This window comes from Salvelinus namaycush, chromosome 12, assembly GCF_016432855.1.
Source record: "Salvelinus namaycush isolate Seneca chromosome 12, SaNama_1.0, whole genome shotgun sequence".
Taxonomy (NCBI): Eukaryota; Metazoa; Chordata; class Actinopteri; order Salmoniformes; family Salmonidae; genus Salvelinus; species Salvelinus namaycush.
In genome coordinates, this window is record NC_052318.1 from 42307017 (window position 1) to 42317708 (window position 10692).

Sequence of the window (10692 nt, forward strand, 5' to 3'; positions counted from 1 at the left end):
CAGAGCAGGTGGTCAGTCCAGTTCAAGTTTTTAGCAGTCTGATGGCTTGTAGATAGAAACTGTCTCTGGGCCTGTTGGTTCCAGACCTCACGCTCCGATAACGTCTGCCTGACGTGTGGCTCGTGTGTGTTTAAAATCAGGTAGGCCTGATCCAGCCTATAGACAAAGATGGCACAATGAGACAGACATTTTACCGGATGTGTAAATGTGAAGCATTTGCTTGGCGTTTCAACTCACTACCAAATGGGGTGGGAGAAGATGAAACGAGATGGATTTTGGCCGGCATTCTGGACATTTTCTCATCGATGAAACGTTTGATGTCAATACAGTTTTCTGTTGCCAAAACTAAAATCTGTTATGAACTTTACCCATCACAAAAGTTTTTAAAAAAGCAAGTTGTTTAGAAGGAGTGTAAAGGCAAATTGAGTTATTGCACATGCACACCTCAGAGGTGGTGTCCCCTAACGGAAATATGCAGATCTGTCACGCCCCCCTCAAAACAACAGATGTGTCTTGGTGTCTAAAATGGTTGAGTGTACATGTTATTTTTCTTCTGGTTGAATAGAGGCACACTAATGACTACTGAGCAGTCCCTCCTAAAGCACACATCAGTATTTACTCAGAAGTGCAGGCAGAGGTGACTGGCACCAGGGACAGTGACCCTTTGGACCCGGACACACTACCTAACCAAATTCACCATGCCTATCAACATGGCAACATGTGATAGGCAGTGATGATGGACTGTATCCTTTAGCCTGTGTGTTTGCATTGAAACAATTAGATGCCCAGACTGGCATCTCCAGTTGAACAGGGCTTAAGGCTGACTTACTGTTGGTTACAGTACAGCTTTTAACTGGATGATTTTGTTTGCCAAGTAAAGACTACGTGTTTGCCATGTAAATTATGATGAACACATAGTTCACCAGATTTGTGCTGTACTGTGGTGAGAAACAGCTGCAAATAAGGCCCTATAAAATCAGTTTATTTTTTACCTGATTCCGTTTGAGTTTCTTCCCAAATTCCGTTTTTTGCCTTCTATATAGAAAAACAACAGCATTTGAGGTTCTAAGTCCACAACTTTTGAGATCTGGGAGAAAAAATAACTAAAAGAAGTGTAGATACCCTTTAATGCAAGTGCGCACAAGCAAGAGACGGTTGTTTGGTTAGCGATGTTTATGTAGCGCTCATGTTATTGCAGAGTTTGCAAGAATACATAGCCACTGGATTCATGCATATAATCATGACATCATTCTGCTAGGTAGGCATAGGCTACTTTGTAGTTAACGTTTAATTAAAAAGTTTTTGGGAAAAATCTTTAGATCTCTACCACAAGAAGGTTATCATTAGCATCATCGCTAACGGCTACACAAAGTGTAGACACACACACTAACCTAACGTTTCAGGCGTAAAATAAACACCTGAAACTAGATCGTCTACATACTGGTCTTGACGAGAAGATTATTATAATAATTTGTTATAACTGTCGAGCGAGGTTCCTCTCTGCGCTGTTCAATCAATGTGAATGTGGAGGAGGAGTTAACTTTTTATGGCTGCAGGGGCAGTATTGAGTAGCTCTGTTTAAGGTGCCCATTTCAAACGGCCTCGTACTCAATTCTTGCTCGTACAATATGCATATTATTGTTATTATTGGATAGAAAACACTCTAGTTTCTATAGCCGTTTGAATTATGTCTCTGAGTGGAACAGAACTCATTCTACAGCACTTTTCCTGATATGGAGTGAGATTTCAGAAATGTTGGCCTCTGGTCCCAGGTCAGTTTTAAAGTCCCTGTAAATCCTATGAGGATACAAACACTGCCCACGCCTTCCTCTAGATGTCAGTAAGAGGTGACAATTTGAATGGAGTCGATTGCGCAATCAGGGCCTGTATAAAACGCCAAAGACCGGATGTACCGTTCTTTTCCTGCTGCGCCTGACGCACGATGGACGTTGGACCTGCTCTCTTTCCAAGCTTGGGTTTAGCCAGTAATATTTCGCCGGTCATGTTTTTACTCGTTATAGGTGTTAAAGACATCATAAGGTAGTTAATTTAAACCGTTTTATAGCAATTTATATCCGTTTAGTGCGATTTTGAGGCAATTCTTAGTGATGCACTTTGAAGCTTTGGGCACGTTTCCAGTACCGGTCGAACGTTAGTGGGCATTTCGACGGACAAGAGGACATCTTTCGACCAAAAGAAGATTAGACCCAAGAAAGGATACATTGCCCAAGATTCTGATGGAAGATCACCTCATAGTAAGAAATATTTAAGATGATAAATCGTTGTTCTGTCGAAAAATTTTAAACGCATATTCCGCCATTTTCTTTGGTATAGCTTCGCTTGGCGAACCCTGTATTGCACAGTAAGGATAATTTTAGAAATGTAATTCAGCGATTGCATTAAGAACTAATTTGTCTTTCGATAGCTGTCCAACTTATATTTTTTTAGTCAAGTTTATGAATAGTTAATCATGAGACAAGATCACTGTCAAATATGGCGCCCGACATTTTCAGGCTAGTTTTGTCATTGTATAACCACGTTTTTTTGTTGCTAAATATGCACATTTTCGAACAAACTCTATATGTATGTTGTAATATGATGTTACAGGAGTGTCATCGGAAGAATTCTGAGAAGGTTAGTGAAAAAATTAATATATTTTGGCGATGATTACGTTATCGCTCTCTTTGGCTAGAATCAATGCTCTGGTAACGTTTGCACATGTGGTATGCTAATATAACGATTTATTGTGTTTTCGCTGTAAAACACTTAGAACATCTGAAATATTGTCTGAATTCACAAGATCTGTCTTTCCATTGCTGTGAGCTGTGTATTTTTAAGAAATGTTTTATGATTAGTAATTAGGTAATACACGTTGCTCTGTGTATTTATTCTAGTCGAGTTGTGATGGTGGGTGCAATTGTAAACTATGATTTATACCTGAAATATGCACATTTTTCTAACAAAACCTATCCTATACAATAAATATGTTATCAGACTGTCATCTGATGAGGTTTTTTCTTGGTTAGTGGCTATCAATATCTTTATTTGGCCGAATTGGTGATAGCTACTGGTGGAGAGAAAAAATGGTGGACAAAGAAAAATGGTGTCTTTTGCTAACGTGGTTAGCTAATAGATTTACATATTTTGTCTTCCCTGTAAAACATTTTAAAAATCTGAAATGGTGGCTTTATTCACAAGATCTGTATCTTTCATTTGGTGTCTTGGACTTGTGATTTAATGATATTTAGATGCTACTATTTAATTGTGACGCTATGCTAGCGATGCTAATCAGTGTGGGGGGGGTGGGGGATGTTGTCATAGGTGTACCGACCTCGGGCTTGCAGCCATAAGAGGTTTAATTAACCTCTTAAGATGGAGTGACGCCTTCTTAACGTCCAAAATAGGAAGTCGAGTCACAGGCTCTCTTACCATTTCTCCGGAAAACCGGAACATCTGGTTGTTGGGGACTGGGCAGTGGCTACACACGCCCAGGTAGGGGCATTTTCTGTACCGTTTCAGAAAGCTGCAGGAAAATACGAATCAGAGATGCATTTTGTTCACATCTTATGAGTGACTTGGACAAAGGAATTAATTTTCCAATAAGGTCAATACATAGTTGATTTCCTATCATTTTTTAATATTGTTGAACTCCGTTTTAATGTCAAGATTCCGTATACGAAGCTGATTTTATGGCACCCTAAACAATCACACAGCAACAGTACCTTCAACCTGACAACGTCACACATTCACACAGTGTTGGTGGTGTATTCTTTACCATGTTGAGTATGTTATGACAATGGGAAAACAAGTGTGAGTCAAGACATGTAACTGATCTCCAAACAGTAGTTGGAGGCTCCGTTAGTAATTTAAGATAAAGAGACTCGTGTGTTTATAACAGTGCATTCGGAACGTATTCAGACCCCTCAACTTTATCCACATTCTTTTACATTCCAGCCTTATTCTAAAATGGATTAAATCGATCCCCCCCCTCATTAATCTACACACAATACCTGTTAATGATGAAGCAAAAACAGTTGACATTTTTGCTAATAATATAAAATAAAATAAAAACAGAAATATCACATTTAGATAAGCATTTAGACCCTTTACTCTGTACATTGTTGTAGCACCTTTGGCAGCTATTACAGCCCCGAGTCTTCTTGGGTATGACGCTATGAGCTTCGCACACCTGTATTTGGGGAGTTTCTCTGCAGATCCTCTCAAGCTCTGTCAGGTCGCATGGGGAGTGTTGCTGCACAGCTATTTTCAGGTCTCTCCAGAGATGTTCGATCGGGTTCAAGTCCGGGCTCTGCCTGGGTCACTCAAGGATATTCAGAGACTTGTCCCGAAGCCACTCCTGCATCGTCTTGGCTGTGTGCTTAGGGTCGTTGTCCTTTTGGAAGGTGAAACTTCACCCCAGTCTGAGGTCCTGAGCAGGTTTTCATCAAGGATGCTCTGTTCATCTTTGCCTCAATCCTGACTAGTCTCTCCCAGTCCCTGCCGCTGAAAAACATCCCCACAACATGATGCTGCCACCACCATGCTTCACCATAGTGATGGTGCCAGGTTTTCTCCAGACGTGATACTTGGCATTCAGGCCAAAGAGTTCAATCTTTGTTTTATCAGACCAGAGAATCTTGTTTCTCATGATCTGAGAGTCTAAGTGCCTTTTGGCAAACCCCAAGCGGGCTGTCATGTGCCTTTTACTGAAGAGTGGCTTCTGTCTGGCAACTACTATAAAGGCCTGATTGGTGGAGTGCTGCAGAGATGGTTGTCCTTCTGGAAGGTTCTCCCATCTCCACAGAGGAACTCTGGAGCTCTGTCAGTGACCATCGAACTCTTGGTCACCTCCCTCACCAAGGGCCTTCTCCCCAGATTTTTCAGTTTGGCCAGGCAGCCAGCCCTAGGAAGAGTCTTGGTGGTTTCAAACTTCTTCCATTTAAGAATGATGGAGGCCACTGTGTTCTTGGGGACCTTCAATGCTGCAGACATTTTTGGGTACCCTTCCCCAGATCTGTGCCTCGACACAATCCTGTCTCGGAGCTCTACGGACAATTCTTTCAACCTCATGGCTTGGTTTTTGCTCTGACATGCACTATCAACTGTGGGACCTTATATAGACAGGTCTGTGCTTTTCCAAATCATGTCCAATCAATTGAATTTACCACAGGTGGACTCCAATCAAGTTGTAGAAACATCTCAAGGATGATTAATGGAAACAGGATGCACCTGAGCTCAATTTCGAGTCTCATAGCAAAGGGTATGAATACTTATGTGAATAAGGTTTCTGTTACTTATGTTTAATACATTTGTAAAAAAGATATATATTTTTCGCTTTGTCATTATGGGGTATTGTGTGTGAGGAAAATGTTTTGTTTAATCAATTTTAGAATAAGGCTGTAACGTAACAATATGTGGAAAAAGTCAAGGGGTCTGAATATTTTCCGAAGGCACCGTACGTGCCCTGCTATATTGGCTAATGACGACGGTGGCACAAAGAAGTCTCAAATGACTGGCTAACCAGGAGAAGACCATCACTGGTTCGAACATTCCTGTCCTGTGTGACCTTCGGCCTACTGATTGATCACCATGTTCAAACGCAAACACACCGCCTGAGGGACGGTGACGCAACAAGAATGAGGAAACATTCCGTTTCTTTAGCATACCAACATATCACTTCAGTGACGCCTTTATTAACACGATAACTATGTGTACCGATATCAATCAAATATATCGCTATGTCTTATCAAACTGCTGCGGTCCCAGCAGACAGGCCAGTTTTCCTGTCCCCAGTCAGGGAGGAACAGAGGGAGGAAGAAGAAGCATAAGCCTCAAGTGCAGTCAGACCGGAATTACTAGTGTGGTGCCTAAGTGTGTCTACAGGGGGTGGGGTGGTGGCGATGCCATGGACAGAGACAGGACTGGTGAGGTGGGATCGGGAGGCAGAATGGGAAGGATCGGGACAATGCAGAAAACCCATTCATACATTTTGTCAGAAAGACAGGGGGGGCTGATCTTCCTTGCTATAGGCCTAGACTGCAGGCTGCTCTGTTAAGAGATTAAATGTTTTGTCAACAGTTGACTTAAATGCTGTCACCTCATAACTTTGGGTATGTGAGTGAAGTGAATGCGAGCGGTATGCGAGTGATGTGTACATCTTGTCTGGCATCAGCAGACTGAGCTCCTGTTTGGAGATGAGATGATTGACAAAAAGGTCAGAGTCGGAGGCAAATTTCAGACTTTACACAAGCCGTCTGAAAGAGAGTCGGATCCTGCTAAGCGCAGAGCTACCACTCCTTAACGCTGAACTTCACACTGATTGGTGGGATTTAGGCTCCCTCTTTTCAAGTGAAGGGACATGTAAGATAGTATACCCCCACCGTGCACTACATAACTCTTATCTCCACCGAAGTCATTGTGTAGACCCTGTACCTAAAGCTTAGCTTGGATACACCAGCACACCTACCAGCAGATGGACTGAGTGTCAGACACACACACAAATAAAACTTTCTTTGAACACGAGAAGCTAACAGATAAACAGGTTTATCATGGAGAAAGATCCTACTGACTGGTAAAGGGGGGGGGGACCTCAGACTGAACAGTGGAAGGAGGTCAAGGAGGTTATGAAACCCTGGGGGATTTCAAGTCAAATAAAACAAAACCCTGCGCGTCTGCCTTAGTGACACTGGACAGATTGCCCAACCCGGGAGGTGAAATATCATCAGAGCACACAAAGAATTTCAAACATGTAGGGTGTGTGGACTTGCACCACAAGTCAACTCCTTGAAAATGCTCCATCCCAGACGGCGTTTCTTAAAATCTTTAAGACGGCGAGGAGGCAGAGAGAAAAAAACGATGAAACACAATGCTCTTTAGTGATAACTTCATTGACTGACTGCATCGCACTTCTGCTAATCTAACCCTGCCTAATGGTCCCATGCTAGGGAGGTGTGCAGCTCAAAGGAGCCAGGCACACCTGGTCTCACACACACACACACACCCCAGATAGACAAAATAAACAAACCAAATACCGAGTAACGCATACCCACACTGCTCCTTACTGCTAGTCTGCTACAGCACCTCAACCTTATAACGGCTCTATTGAAAAGGGGGATCACCAGATGTACGTAAGGGGAGGCCCCATGGAATGGATCGTTGCTGGGTAAACACTTCAAACCTTTACCCTGAACAATTTCAACCAGCTATTGGGTTGTATTCGTCTGACTGTGTTTCTTACTATGGCAACGGTGACTTCCGTGCCCAGGACCACGCATGGCTTAGGCCACTGACGGAGGCCTGTAATTGGATATGGAGAGCCAGGTGGCCTGGTGATCAGTTGGAGCTGATCTGTCGGGCCAGCCAGTGTTTCTAACCCCCCTGAACAGGCCAGACCTGGGACAGGAGCCTGGAGCTACACAGCCCCCTGCGCTATACTCTGAAACACAGGCCACACAAAACGGAGACACGGTGTGGGGCCAGAGCTGACCACGCACACCAGGAATAAACGGGGGGGGGGAAATGTTTGGGGGAGTCATTTCTTCATCTCTCTGAACTGGGGACTTCTGGATGGACTTTCTGCACTCTAACCCAACAACATATATTACATCAGGAGCCAAAAAGCTCTACAGATTATCCATTTCTTTTTCCAGCAGGTTTAGGAGCCACCAGAATAAGTGTTAATCCAGCCTGCCCCAGGCAGGGGCCAGACCATTAGTAAGCTCTTACCTTGCAGCTGTTTGAATCTCCCCTCCAGGATGTTGGAGTACTGCACCTGGTTAACAAACGCCGCCGGGGAGAGACAGGGCTCCCTGTTTCGCTGGTGGTCCAGCTCCATGTTGGAGCGCTCTCTTCCTCTCTCTCTCCCTCTCTAAATCAACCTCAGGTATGGAGCTCTGCAGCGTGGCTGGGCCAGTGGGCTCTCCAGCATAGCACAGGGCCAGCAGGGCTGTCCACAGGACAGGAGCTAGCTATCTACCTGTAGATTCTACTAAAGAAGCTACAGGCTTTAGTTGAAGAAAGTTCCGTTAGATCCAAAACGTGCTTTTTATGGATCTTTTTCCCTCGTAAAATCCCAGTCCTTCGCCTCTAGCAGAGATTATGAGCAGAGCACGCCATGCTATCCTCCACTTCAAAAAAATATATCCTCCTTTCACTTCTTCACAGAGGTGCAGGAGTTTTTCCAAACAAAACTCAGAACAGAATGTTCTCTTCTCTTTCACCTCTTCTGGAATCTGTGCCACACACCTTTTCTCTGAGCAAAGTAGAAACTTTTAGAGCAGTAGAAGTTCTCTTCACATTCACAGTCAAATGAACACTGGCTCTTCCCTCCAAAACGTTGAGCGCGCATTCAGCCTCATACACACACACACACACCTTGTTTGAGCACAACAGGAGAACCGGCTGTGGTCGGATGGCTGTGTAAACAAAGTCTGCTGCTCACGGAAAGCTGGGTCATTTGCATAAGGTGTGTTTTAGGGAGGAGCCTGAGAAAAGAGCGGGTGGATGGGCTGGATCAGTGGAGGGGGGTGGGGGGACGGCTGGAGGAGTGGTGAGGTGGACTTAACCATTCAGCAAGGTACAGTAGGGAGAGGCAGAAGATGGATCATTCCAATCCTTTACAATGCCACAGTGGTAGTGTAGGAGGTGTGGTCAGCCAGTGTCTAGTCTTGTTGATCTCCCATCCTCTGTCTCAGTCTTACATGATCTCTCTCTTCTCTTTCCGCCCCACGGGACTAAAATAAGGCGTTAAGACAGGAAGGAAGTAGTTGAGAAACTGGCAGCAGCAGCAGCAACACGCTCTTTCCTGCCTGAGCAGCGGAGTGTGATGAGTGAATGTGTGTGTGTGTGTGTGTGCGTGCGTGCTCAATCACTGTACACTGAGGCCCACCTAATCAAAAACGCCTAAGCATCGATTTCCCGCATGTCTTCATACACACAAACACAACGATTTAACGCTACTAAAATAGAAATGTCAATGCATTCCTCAGAAATAAGTCGACTTAACAGCCGTTTGCACTGCTCTCAGTGCTGTGCTCAACACTTAGCTGCAGCAGCAGAAAGTCCTCCAGTGACCTGGATATGACACACCACAGCCGCGTTGTTCACTAGAAACAAATTAAATGAGCTTTCTTACAGGAAATGTTGGGGGTAAACCCTTCTCTTTTTCACACAAGTCAGGTCAGAGCCAGTGGCTGTGCTAAATCATACAGGAGCCCCTAGGATACAAGTTTGAACTTTTGTATTAGTCATATACATGTACAGGATACACGTGGCATACACCGTCTAACTAAATGCTTACTTGCGGGTTCCTTCTCGACAACGCAACAATAAGAAATGATAACAGATAAGAATATGAACATAAAGTCAACGGCTCAGTAGAATAGAATAAACCATTGTATGTTAAGTATAATACAGGAAGGTCGAATTTATAGTTCAATATTTACAAGTGTTTTGGGAAAGGGGTGGGATCGGGGTTCAAGTGTTTATAACTGTGCGGTATTTAGCAATCCGGTCGCAGCGGTTGTGATGTGTGTGTAGCATGAATGTGTGCGTGCTAAGGTGTGGGGGGTAAGGTGTGGGGGGTAAGGTGTGGGGGGTAAGGTGTGGGGGGTAAGGTGTGGGGGGTAAGGTGTGGGGGGTAAGGTGTGGGGGGTAAGGTGTGGGGGGTAAGGTGTGGGGGTAAGGTAAGGGTACATACAGCCTGCCCTGTCCATGGGGCACGTGTTCAGATCTGTTGTTTTACAGGCTGTGTTTGGGCTACTTTGGTTGTACAGTACAGGAGCCCTGCGGCCTGCTGGCATTAGAAGATCTAGGGGGCCAGGGTTTTCAGAGTGACCAGCACTTTATAGAAGGAAGAGGCTTAATGAGGCCCAGAGAACAGACGCAGGCCTCTCACTGGGGGGGTGAGGGGTTCTGTCGCCAGGGGCGATGAGAGGAGAGCAGAGCTCGGTGGTGCGCTCACTGCTGTCTTGACCAAATACCAAACATCCCTGTTAACATGCAGGTCTCTGTGTGTGTGTGTGTGTGTGTGTGTGTGTGTGTGTGTGTGTGTGTGTGTGTGTAACTGTGCTCACGCCTCGGGATAAAGAAGCTTCCTTCCTCTAGAAAACAGCTTGTCCGCTTGCTGTACAGAGGGCTGGATAAACAACCCTTTTCTGCAACTTGTGAAAACAAAAAGAGGGGAGAGTATACAAGGAAGCATTTGGCAGGAGCTCCTGTATGAAGCACGGTGCAATTACAGATAATGGCCCGGTCTACGGACATAACCAAGACAGTGGAGCAGAGAGGAGGGGGGAGTGAACCATGTGAGAGGGGGGGGGGAGCGAGAGGAGAGGGGGAGTGAACCATGTGAGTGGGGGGAAGAGAGGAGCGAGAGGAGAGGGGGAGTGAAGCATGTGAGGGGGGGGGGGGGGGGGGGGGGGGGGGGGGAGGAGCAGAGGAGCGATCCACTGGCGGGGCTGAAAGTAAACATCTCCACATCCTGCAACTCCTCCGCAAAGACCCAGGCAAGGAGAGGCGCCCGGGAACATTCCCCACACGCAGCTCAGCACACTCCTGCCCCTGCAAAAGGCACACAGAGGTCATACTAAAACCCCAGAATGGAGGACAGAGGAGGATGTAGAGTATCACTCAGACAGGCCTGTACACTGATGGTGCTAGAGGGTCTATTATGTTCGTCTTCTGCACATTCCT

The 10692-nt window shown here is 45.2% G+C and overlaps 1 protein-coding gene across 1 annotated transcript in view; it reads right to left on the reverse strand.

Annotated features, from left to right (window-relative positions):
* Positions 1–8331, reverse strand: part of LOC120057259 (spectrin beta chain, non-erythrocytic 1-like) — a 58075-nt gene extending 49744 nt beyond the window's left edge. Inside the window, exon 1 of the mRNA XM_039005809.1 lies at positions 7726–8331. Coding sequence (XP_038861737.1) covers positions 7726–7834 — 109 coding nt within the window. The 5' untranslated portion in view covers positions 7835–8331. The remainder of the gene's footprint in view (positions 1–7725) is intronic.
* Positions 8332–10692: the final 2361 nt, after the last annotated feature.